This window comes from Gopherus evgoodei, chromosome 4 (assembly GCF_007399415.2).
Source record: "Gopherus evgoodei ecotype Sinaloan lineage chromosome 4, rGopEvg1_v1.p, whole genome shotgun sequence".
In the NCBI taxonomy this organism is placed as follows: Eukaryota; Metazoa; Chordata; order Testudines; family Testudinidae; genus Gopherus; species Gopherus evgoodei.
In genome coordinates, this window is record NC_044325.1 from 151,544,625 (window position 1) to 151,556,640 (window position 12,016).

The 12,016-nt window shown below is 58.5% G+C and overlaps 1 protein-coding gene across 1 annotated transcript; it reads right to left on the reverse strand.

Annotated features, from left to right (window-relative positions):
- Positions 1–3: 3 nt before the first annotated feature.
- On the reverse strand, positions 4–1,842 carry LOC115651473 (glycine N-acyltransferase-like protein 3). The gene has a single exon (XM_030562563.1). It carries the CDS (start codon positions 1,799–1,801, stop codon positions 1,346–1,348), a length of 456 nt encoding a protein of 151 aa, XP_030418423.1. The 5' UTR covers positions 1,802–1,842; the 3' UTR covers positions 4–1,345.
- Between the last annotated feature and the right edge of the window lie 10,174 nt (positions 1,843–12,016).

Below are 12,016 nucleotides of genomic sequence, written 5' to 3' on the forward strand. Positions count from 1 at the left end.
GCTCCCTGGCTGGGGAGGGAGGGGACAGACGGGATGATGCACTGTGCCCTGGTGGGGCTGCTCCCTGGCTGGGGCCAGGGCTGCCTCTACCCCACGTCTGCCAGCAGATGTGCCCGCCCTTCTCTGCTGCCGATTCTGGCTGTGAAGGAGACACCCCACACTGGCCTGGGACCCACAGCGCTGCTCCCTGTTGTGGTTCCCCAGGATCAGTGCTACACCCCAGCTTTTAAACCAGTCCTTGGAGGAACCCTGTGGCGTGCCAGCCCCCCAAGGGGACTCTCTCTTCCTCCAGGACCGAGCACATGGCTCCGGCCCTCCTGCTTCACCCCACGAGCTCTGCCCGGCACGTCGCATTGAGCCAGACTCCTGGAGAGACCTGGCTCCTCTGTGGGGACCAGTGTCCCCCAGCCAGTGTTTGTAATGACATCCCAAAGCCTTTTCCACACAGCACATGGTTTATTGTCCCTGGGAACCCGGCCTGGGGGGTCCCTGGGGCTGCAGAGAGAAGTGAAGGTGAAGACACAGGTCAGGGCCCCACCCAGCCGAGCTGCTGAAGAGCCAAAACTGGATCCTGTCTCCGTCTCTTTCAGTCCCAGCTGGGAGCTCCTGAGTCCCACCAAAACCCAACTCTGTTTCTTTGTGGAGCCTCCGTTGACCTGGTTTTGATCCTGAACGCCCAGGTCCTGCCCCCAGCCATGGGACACCCTCCCCCCAGTCCCTGCTCTGCCCTAGGAGCAGCTTTTTAACCCTTTGGCACCCACTGGGAAGACATGCAACGTACAGAAGGAAACTGAGGCACACCGGTAGCAAAACTATTACAGAAAATTCTCCTTCAGTACGTCTACACTATCGGGGTTCACTTTATCGCGTGTAGTGTAGATGCGATAAATTGATCCCAGATCGCTCTCATGTCCACTGCTGAACGAAGTAAGGAATTTTAATTCAATCTAAGATGCGTTGACTTCAACTAAGCTAGTCTCAAACTGCCTGGGGAAGGGAGCGGGAGAGACCCCCTGCTGAGCCCTCACCCTGGTCTCTTCAGGTTCGGCACTGACTGCCAGGGGAGAGCACCCCCTACTGAGCCTCTGCCCTGTTCCAGGGGATAATGGAACATGAAAAAGTCTCCTCTACCAGGCCCCGGCTTCCCAAGGGCTGACAGCTGAGCTCCCGTGGTGGCTGGTCAATGTGTCCCGTTCTGGGGGGTGGCAGGTCCCTGGGCAGGGCTGGTCCATGTCCCTTTCTCCTCCCCTCCCCCAGGGCTACATGCTGGCAGTGTGTGGCTGTCCCCCAGAGCTGGGTGCAGGGCCCTAGGCTGTGTCCCCTTCACCTCTCCCCTCCCCGTGTGCTATTGGGCGCGTGGCTGTTCCCCAGAGCTGGGCACAGGGTCCTGGGCTGAGTCCAGGGCACTGGCTGGCTGGGACTGGGCGAACCCAGGCCTCACCACCAGCAGGTAGAACACCCCAGGCAGGATGCGGAAGCTGAGACGTTGCAGGTTGTGCAGTGAAGTCTCATTGTGGAGCAGCACCCGGGTGTAAACAGGGAAGCTGTGGGTATGCAGCTGTGCCGCCAGCGTCCCCATTGTGCACCCCATGAGGCGCAGGCCACGATGCTGTGGGAGGGTGTAACTGTGTGTCAGGACAGCCAGCGGGTCAGAGAGGCACCAGGAGATGGGGGTCCCCTCAGGGTCCAGCAGGCAGGCACTGGGGAAGTGGCGGATCAGGAAGCTCAGGTAGTGCAGGCTCCAGCTGTTCCCCCCAAACATCCAGGTGTCGTTGAGTAGCATGGCATTGGCGGGCGACATGGGGCCAGCCTGAGCCCCTTGTCAGGCCTGCAACACAGGGAAGGGGGGGATGAGATGCAGGGTGGGGTGGGGTAGCAGATAGGGGATTGGCCTGGCAAGGGGAGGGGGTCCCCATGGCTGGGGTGGCGGGAATAGAACCAGCATGGGCAGGGGAAGGGGTAAATCTAGGGGAGGGGAGTGGGGAGTGACACAACATGGGAGGTGTGAGCACAGGGGGAGATTGACTCAGCTTGGGGGATGGGGTGCAGTGAGCCAGGGGCTGGGAAGTTGGCCTGGTACAAGGGAGTGAGCCCGGGGAGCAGAGATTGAGCTAGTATGACATGGCATAGGAGGGGAGCAGGGTCTGGCAGCGCCATCCTCTTCATGGTTGTGGGGCTGAACTGGGCTGGACAGAAATTGGTGGGGGGCATGGAGAGTATCCTGTGGGGGAGGGTGTGCCACCCAGCTCTGAAGGCAGCGCTGCCGCCAGCAGCAGCCCAGAGCTACGGGGGGGCGTGGTACGGCATTGCCACCCCTGCTGCTGCGTAACATTTGGCCTTTGCACTGGGAGGGGAGGCTATGGCAAATCCTGGGTGGCTCTAGCCCCCATAACATTCCCCCCAGTGCCCCCCATGGAGGGGAGAGAAGCTGGAGGGGTCTGACCTGGTACAGGGAGAAGGAGGGTGAGGTTGAGGGGCGATGGACCTGGGGTGGGGGAGAAAGGGGAGTCCTGTGGGGAGGGGATCAAGCGAGGCCCCAGCACATGGGGAGAAGGGTGAGACCTGTGGGGGGAGGGGATCGAGCCAGGAGGTGGCACATGGGGGGAAGGTGAACCCCGGGGGGGGAAGGGGGTCGACACACTCCCACAGCCTCAGCACAGGGGCTGTCTGACAGGGCCCAGTCCAGGCCCAGCAGAGTCATCGCTGCCCATGGGCCTTGGCTAAGCTCAGCTCCCTGACATGAAAGCACCAGCCCCTCAGAGGGGACGGCTCTGGGGTCAAGGACCTCTGGCTGCCCATCCCAGGATACCAAAGGGTCACAGGCTGCCCCTCCCCCTGCTCTCCCCATCCTGGGACCAAGGAGGTTCCTTGGCCAGGCTGGGCTGCCCCTGCCCCCTGGTGAAGCTCTAGGGCTGACTCAGCCCTGCCCCGGAGCAGGATGGGAAATCCTTGGCAGCATGTGCCCAAGGCCTGGGGCTGTGTGGGGCTGTGGTGATGGCCTCACATCTGACAGGGAGTGAGGAGGGTCATGATCCCCCACTTCCTTGGCTGCACCCTGGGGTGTCCTGACCCCTAGGCTGGGGTAAGGAGTGACCCCTTGAGCATTTGGGGGATGGGTGTAGGTGTGTCCCCCGCAAGGCTGGTGTCATAATATAATTCCCAATTCTGGACCTTAGCGTCCAAAATATGGGTATTAGCATGAATTCCCCTAAGCTTAATTACCAGCTTAGATCTGTAGCACTGACACCAATCAGGAATTATTTTAGGGCCTGATACCCTCTGGTCCCCCCCAAAACCTTCCCAGGGGACCCCAAGACCTAGACTCCTTGAGTCTCACAACAAAGGGGAATAAACCATTTCCCTGCCCTTTCCTCCCCTCCAGGTATTCCCTCCCTGGGCTCCTGGAGAATTATACAGATTCAAGCTCTGTGAATCTGAGGCCATGTCTACATCTAAAATTTTGCAGCGCTGGTTGTTACAGCTGTATTAGTACAGCTGTATAGGGCCAGCGCTGCAGAGTGGCCACACTTACAGCAACCAGCGCTGCAAGTGGTGTTAGATGTGGCCACACTGCAGCGCTGTTGGGCGGCTTCAAGGGGGGTTCGGGGAACGCGAGAGCAAACCGAGAAAGGAGACCAGCTTCGCCGCGGTTTGCTCTCGCGTTCCCCGAACCACCCTGCAAACCGCAGGGAAGGAGACCTGCTTGTTTGGGGAACGCGAGAGCAAACCGCGGCGAAGCTGGTCTCCTTTCCCGGTTTGCTCTCGCGTTCCCCGAACCCCCGAGCAAGCAGGTCTCCTTCCCTGCGGTTTGCAGGGTGGTTCGGGGAACGCGAGAGCAAACCGCGGCGAAGCTGGTCTCCTTTCCCGGGTTGCTCTCGCATTCCCTGAACCACCCTGCAAACCTCAGGGAAGGAGACCTGCTTGCTCGGGGGTTCGGGGAACGAGAGAGCAAACCGGGAAAGGAGACCAGCTTCGCCGCGGTTTGCTCTCGCGTTCCCCGAACCACCCTGCAAACCGTAGGGAAGGAGACCTGCTTGTTCGGGGAACGCGAGAGCAAACCGGGGAAGGAGACCAGCTTCGCCGCGGTTTGCTCTCGCGTTCCCCGAACCACCCTGCAAACCTCAGGGAAGGAGACCTGCTTGCTCGGAGGTTCGGGGAACGAGAGAGCAAGCTGGGGAAGGAGACCAGCTTCGCCGCGGTTTGCTCTCGCGTTCCCCGAACCACCCTGCAAACCGTAGGGAAGGAGACCTGCTTGTTCGGGGAACGCGAGAGCAAACCGGGGAAGGAGACCAGCTTCGCCGCGGTTTGCTCTCGCGTTCCCGGAACCACCCAGCAAACCTCAGGGAAGGAGACCTGCTTGCTCGGGGTTCGGGGAACGCGAGAGCAAGCTGGGGAAGGAGACCAGTTTGATTACCAGAGGCTTCCTCAGGTATGCTGGGATACCTGTTTATTCCACGGAGGTCAAGAAAAGCGCTGGTAAGTGTCTATACTTGATTACCAGCGCTGGATCACCAGCGCTGGATCCTCTACACCCGAGACAAAACGGGAGTACGGCCAGCGCTGCAAACAGGGAGTTGCAGCGCTGGTGGTGCCCTGCAGATGTGTACACCTCCTAAGTTGCAGCGCTGTAACTCCCTCACCAGCGCTGCAACTTTCTGATGTAGACAAGCCCTAAACAAAGGGATTCCACCCTTCTCCCCCTCCTTCTCCTTCCCTGTTAAGTACAGACTCAATTCCCTCGAGCCTCAACAAGGGGGAAAAGAAAATTAAACAGGTCTTAAAGTAAAGCTTTTAATTAAAAAAAAGAAAGAAAAAAGTAAAAGGTTTATCTCTGCACTTTAGCTGGTAAACAGTTACAGGGTTTTTCAACTTATAAACAATAGAAAGAAACTTTCTCCAGCAGAAACACAATTTAAGCTACTTCCAGCAAGTACACATATGCAAATGAAAAAGAAAACAAATTAAAAGGCTATGACCGCCTTTTCTACTTACAATTCTGAACAGATAAGAGACTATAGCAGGGAGATTGGCAGAAACCTGGTTACACCTCTTGCCCCGTCCAGGATTCAGAGAGAACAAAGCCAAACCCAAAACCCACAAACAAAGGCTTCCCTCCACGAGATTTGAAAGTATCTTGTCTTCTGATTGGTCCTCTGGTCAGGTGTTTGCAGGTCACTGTTTGTTAACCCTTTATAGGTGAAAGAGACATTAACCCTTAACTATCTGTTTATGACAGCTGGTCTTAACCCAGCCATGTCTCTGGGGCGCTGGTGTCCCAGGGTCTGGTGATGCAGGGGGCTCCCCTACGCTGGTTGTGTCCCAGCCCTAGGGCTGTGTGTACACCAGGAATCCATTTCCCCTCCTGGGGTTAATCTGTTGCCCTCACCCCAGGCCAGGACCCCCCTGCTGGCAGGCCGCGATTTCAGGTCTTAACCTTGGCCATGCCCTGCCCGTGTCTGCCCATGCTCAGCTGGGGTCTCAGCTCCCATCAGGTTCAGCTCTGACTCTGTTTCCCCGGGGAGAGCAGGCTGTGAGCTGGCTCCCTTGGCCACAGCCTCAGGGAAGTTCTGCGGAGCCCGTGTGACTCACATGTCCCCCGTGGAGATTGTGGGGGATGTTCCTCGGCCCCACTCAAGTACAAGGGTCTACTTCCAGACAGACAGGTGTCCTGAGCTTAACAGCCTTTCCTTAGTGTTACAGGCACGTGGGAAACCCTGCTCCCTGCCGGCCGAGCTATTTGCCTTTTCACTGTCACCTCCAGTCTGAGCCTCTGACTCCTGGGGTTCAAACCCTTGGCTGGGGCAGGATCGGGGACTGGATTTTGTCTGAAAGTGATACCGAAAGTCTCAGAAGGAGGTCAGAGCCCATGTCCAGGAGAACCATGACTACCGGCCTCGCCGAGTCCTGTGTCTGCACTGGGATTGGAGACGGCGGGAGGGCTTCTCCCAGAAGGCAGGTTGCTTCCATTTAGGTCACAGCCTGGATCTCTTGCATGCCCCAAAACCCTTTTATATAAGCCTCAGGTGTCAGGTCAAACATAAGCAGTGGAGCCTTTTTGAACAGTTCCCAGCCCCCAGTATTAACGCCGTCCATCTGGCTGTACGGCTCTATGGCTTTGGGGGACCGAGTATGGGGGTGAGACAGCAGATCCGGTCTGCAGAGTCAGCCAGGTTCAAATCACAACCCATCTCAAAGGCAGTGAGGTTGGTGTCTACGGCCCCTCCTCCTCCTTAAACAGACAATTTGGTATCCAGCTCCCTGCGGAATCCAGCATCCCTGGGGCCTTTGCCCACTTACCCCTTGATGGGTTCTCTCACCTCCACATCTCCAGATCAAGCTTTTGCTGCATTTCTTCAGGTTTTTGCTACTTCTCAGAGACAGCTGGTTCCCTCTTATAGTCTGCTAGTGCCTTTGCTTCCCACACTAACTCCTACCACTTCAAATCCATTGGAAGGGAACCAGGTTGTGAGGACACCCTGCTGCTGCTTCTTGTCACTCTCGGACCCTCATGAAACCCTGCCTGGGTCTGGAACCTGCTGTTGAGTCCATCACCCTTCTTCAGCCTGCAATCAGCTGCGTCCTTTTGAACTTTTCCCTTTCTCTTTGCACAGGTTTGTGATGTGCTTCTTAGGGTGGTGGTTATACACCATTTCTTGCTGTTTCCTTTGACAGACTGTGCTTTGCTACTGGCACATTCAGTATCCCACCGCCAGCACTAACTGAAAGCAAACTGCCTGTGTTGCTTACCACTGTGAACAAACTTAATCTGCTTCCACCACTGGTTAGCCAGGGGAAACTGAGGCACACATCGGGTTCATATAAATGCCCATTTTGTCAAGAGTTTAGCTGGGGGGGTGGGGTGGTTGGAGCCATCCCTGGTGAGGACCAGGAGGAAATTCAGAACCGGGGGGTGGAAGGTGGTGGTGGTCAGAGCCATGATTGGCAGGCATCCAGCTGTCCCACACTGAATGGCTGTCATGGAGCCGCCCACATGTTCATTATTTTTATGCAAAGCTTGCCCATACTGAGATTGGCTGGCACAGAGCCCGTTTGTGTTCTGATTGGATGGGCAGCTCCTGGCGTCTACGCTGGGTGAGCAGCAGGCATTGCTGCTGGGTTTGGACTTTGGTAGGCAGGGGGCGAATGAGGAGGAGGCCTAGGCGGAGGCCTCCCAGCTACCTCTAACCTGGGGGAGGGGCCTGCTCTCCTGCTACTACCCCTAACCCAGTGTGGGGGGCGTGTGTGAAGAAGTAGAAGCTTTCTGTCATTTCTTTCTGAGTCCTGTGTGCCTCAGTTTCCCTCTGTGTCCTGTACTGCTCTGCGCAGCGTGTGAAGGGAAGGGACAGGTTGTGACTCAATTAACAGCCCAGCTGGAGACCAGCCTCATTAACCAAGGGAATAAAGTCTACACACGTGCAAATAGGGTCTGGAGAGACCATGGAAACCCCAATGGCTGGGGTGGACGATCACACGGAGCGAGTGAGATTCCCCCCTCACAGCTCTGCAGCTGAGAGGCCCCCAGCTGAAGATCCGTGGCTGCGAGGGATCAGGATACAGGGCTAAGAGCCGGCTTTTGAGGGGTCTCAGCAGCTCTCACCTTGGCCTAAGAACAACAGACAGAGCCAGAGCCAGAGCCAGCCATGGGGCCTGTGACTTCTTGGCTGGCTCATTGGCCAGGCTTGGCCAGGCTGGCTTAACCTTTGATTCCCTGTGGTAACCTGAGGAGTCTGTAGCCAGGTGACTAATCAACCGCTCCTGTGTTTTGCAAAGGCTGCCGGGGTCTCTGCCAACACACACCGCAGGGGCCCGGTCCAAGCCTCCCATGGGTGTCTGGCTCGGCTGCATTTGCTGCAGGGAGCCACCGAGAGATATGGGAGGGCTGGTGTCAAAGGCCCAGTGGTGGAGGTCACAGGCCTGCCCCTGTGAGCTGTGTGCAGCCTCGGGCCCCGGCCCACTACAGGGGTCACTCCCAGGGGCCTGGTGACAAGCTGGGGTACAGCACATCCCCTGTGGAACTATGAGAGCCTGCCTGGCCCCTGAACTGCTGCCCCCCCGACCTGCAGAAAGGGTCTTGCCCCAAAACTGCTACGCCCATCCAGGTGGAGGGGCCAGCCCCCCATGTACTCCCAACCCAGGGGATTGCACTCCAGCCCAATATGTGCCCCATCTCCCAGGGGACTCCAAGGGACATTCCCCTGCGCTCTGTCCAGCCTGAGGGTGGGAGAGTTTGGCCCTGCGGGGACCAGAGAGTCCTTGTCACCGGCAGCATGTCAGGCAGGCCCCACCATAGCATCCCCTCCAGCAGCCGCAGCTTGGAGGGACAGCTCACGATCAGCATCGCTGGCTGGGATGGGCCTTCACAGCTTCCAGCAGGACAGTGCGAGGGACACCTGTGAGGCAGGAAACCCATCAGTTCCCTGTGACTGTGTCCTCCAAACCCCAGAGACCAGCTGCCAGCTCCCAGCCCTGCCCAAATAGCAAACACTGTATAGACCCCACAACAGCTCACCAGTCTGTGCGCAGCCTCGGTGCTCCCTAGAGACCCTACAATAAATGACCAGTATGTGCGCAGTCCCTGTGCTCCCCAGAGACCCTACAATAACTGACCAGTATGTGCACAGTCCCTATGCTCACGGAGACCCTACAATAACTCACCAATTTGTGAGCGGCCCCTGTGCTCACCAGAGACCCTACCAGAACTCACTCGTCTGTGTGCAGCCCCTGTGCTCCTCAGATACCCCACAATAAGAAGGCTACTCTAAGGCCATGTGATGCCAGGGTTGCCTGTACAGGTCTATGGTCCCACTCACCTGTGGTGACTCTGTGCCAGGGTAAGGAGCAGTTCCCGGGTGTTTGTGAAGCTGAGAGGTTCCTGCCTCTCTCTCTTTCAGGGGCTGCTCCAGCCTCTTATCCCCAAGCGAATGAACCATTAACAGTCTGCCAGTCCTGGAACCCAGAGGCGGTGACATCCCTGCAGCCACAGGGCACAGTTGATTGGGATTTTGGTCTGGGCAGAGGTGATGGGGCCTCCAGAGAAGTGAAAATGCACCCAGAATGCACCAGGACCAGGGGCAGAGTGAGAGCAGGGGCTGCCTGACCCCCTTCTTCACCAGTGCCCCTCAATCCCGACCTGCAGCCCCCTGCTATTCTGGCCTGGTCTTAGTCACTCTGTGTCTGTGCCACACCCACCACAACGGGGTCCCAATGACCCTGACTGTGAGCGCCTCACAGCAGGAATGCATTTCCTATAACATACTAGGATTCAGCTTGGGCCTTCTCATCACATTTGAAAGCCCCACCCTTCAGGAAGTGCCATCGTGAATGGAGCAACTTTGGGTCAGATCAGCCGGGGGGAGGAACCAACAAAACCAGGGGATTGGTCCCTGTGACAAAGTGTGAATTTTTGTAGTATTTTATGACCCCTGTATGTGCCTCCGTTTCCTCTATGTGAAAATAGGGGAAAAGCCCCCATGTGGCCACGGTCAAACTGGGGTATTGGTGCATTCACGGGTCTGGGAAGGGAAAGGAGCCGCGCCAGGGAGAGGCACTGTCCCCCAGGGTAGTTGCAGCCCTCCTGGGGCTGGTGCTGGGAACAAATCACCCCCCACCCGCATTGACCACCGGTGGAACACCTCTGGGCCTAGTGAGTGGATGACAGAGTGGGATGGGGGACAGATCATCCCCTCCCTGCTGCAGCTGGCAGAGCCACGATCCTAGGCTCTGGCCCCATCTGTCCCCACCTCCCAGCCTGACATGGAGCTAGTCCTGGCTCTGCTGACAGCTAGCCCCCTGCCCCTCGCACAGGCTCCTGGGGCTCCCCTCTTCCCCAGATGCTTGGCAGCCTCTTGGCCATCTCACTAGGCAGCATCAGCTCTGTCCCCAGGAGAAAGGCTGCTCTCCTGGTGCTCGTCTGCCCTGCTGTAGGGCTGGGGGCAGGAGCAGGAAGCTCTGGCCACGTGGGAATGGACAGGGGGCAGCTGGGGATCCTGGGACCTGACTGAGCTGCCTGGCTCAGGCCCCGTTAACACTACGTAGCCCAGAAGGGCTCAGACAGGAAGTGGCCCTGGGAAGGCCAGGGAGGGCGCTGGGAAGAGGCTGGCTTGCAGGCCCCCCCTGCAGGCTGGTGGCCTCCCCCCCTACCCACCCAACTACTCCCCCTAGTTAGGCTGCTGGAGCCAGCTGCTCGAGGAGGTACGTCAAGGAGGTACGTCCCAACCTCGCCCTGGCACCATAGTGCTGCGACGCCCTGTGTGGGGCAGCCGTGCCTGGCACTCATCTCAGAGTGGGTTATAAAAGGGCTGGGAAGTGCTCAGAGGCGAAAGTAAGCTGATCTGTTCCAGTACGGCATACCGGCAAGAGCCAGTACGCCATGCCAGACCGCACTGGCTTCCGGGCAGCCCAGGGCTGTTTGAATCCCAGCCACAGCTGGAATTTAAAGGGCTCAAAGCTTCCCGCAGCTGTGGGCAGCCCAGAGCCCTTTAAATCCCGGCCCCAGCAGCAAAACTCAGGGTCCCCCCCCGGGGGGCTCCCAGCCACCTCTTCAGCTGGGAGCCCCCGGTTGCTTTAAAGGCCATGGGTCTCCCAACCACAGCTGGTGCCCCAGGACCTTTAAACCTTAAGAGGCCACGCCTCTTCTGGATGAGGCCACGCCCCACTCAGGACTCCTGCAGTACCAGTAAATCCCGAAAGTTACTTGCACCCCTGGAAGCTCTGGTCCTTCTTTGTGGGTAGGAGGGCTGGTGGGGGGACTTGGCAGACTGGGGCCTGGGTGACAGGCAGAGGGAAGCTGCCCAGGGCAGGGCAGGGCAGGGCAGGGCAGCCTGACAACCTTCTCCTCTCCCCTCCGTGCAGGGGAACATGAGCCAAGGCACCAGCGTGTTTTTCTGGAAGGTGCCTGCGGGGAAGCTGTACGTGTGGGAGAAGCGGTTCCGCTGAGGCTGGAGCTGGGCGAGGGGCCCAGGGCCGGCCAGAGGCTGGCCCAGACGCACTGAATGATGGGAGAGTGGTGATTTCTATACAGTTTTTTAAATAATGATTCAATCTTGGGAAACGGAGACTGTACAAGTCTGAGAGTCAAAGTCCTGGGGCAACGCAGGCCGGCTGGGGGTCGGGGCACTGCTCTGGGGGGGCCAGCTCCCTGGCTGGGGAAGGAGGGGACATACAGGATGATGCACTGTGCCCTGGTGGGGCTGCTCCCTGGCTGGGGCCAGGGCTGCCTCTACCCCACGTCTGCCAGCAGTTGTGCCGTCCCTTCTCTGCTGCCGATTCTGGCTGTGAAGGAGACACCCCACACTGGCCTGGTGCCCTAGCCTGGGACCCACAGCGCTGCTCCCTGTTGTGGATCCCCAGGATCAGTGCTATGCCCCAGCTTTTAAACCAGTCCTTGGAGGAACCTTGTGACGTGCCAGCCCCCAAGGGGACTCTCTCTTCCTCCAGGACCGAGCACATGGCTCCGGCCCTCCTGCTTCACCCCACGAGCTCTGCCCGGCACGTCGCATTGAGCCAGACTCCTGGAGAGACCTGGCTGCTCTGTGGGGACCAGTGTCCCCCAGACAGTGTTTGCAGTGACATCCCAAAGCCTTTTCCACACAGCACATGGTTTATTGTCCCTGGGAACCCGGCCTGGCAGGTCCCTGGGGCTGCAGAGAGAAGTGAAGGTGAAGACACAGGCCAGGGCCCCACCCAGCCAAGCTGCTGAAGAGCCAAAACTGGATCCTGTCTCCGTCTCTTTCAGTCCCAGCTGGGAGCTCCTGAGTCCCACTAAAACCCAACTCTGCCTCTTTGTGGAGCCTCCGTTGATCTGGTTTTGATCCTGAATGCCCAGGTCCTGCCCCCAGCCATGGGACACTCCCCCACCCACGCCCCCGTCCCTGCTCTGCCCTAGGAGCAGCTTTTTATCCCTTTGGCACCCAGTGGGCAGACATGCAAGAGACCCCCTGCTGAGCCCGCAGCACAGGGCACGGGGGCAGCACTGTGAGCAGAGAGCGCCCCCTGCTGAGCCCTGTCTGCCAGGGGA

Excerpts from the sequence above, each read along its gene's own strand:
- LOC115651473 (XM_030562563.1), bottom strand. The coding sequence starts at position 1,801 with ATGTCGCCCGCCAATGCCATGCTACTCAACGACACCTGGATGTTTGGG.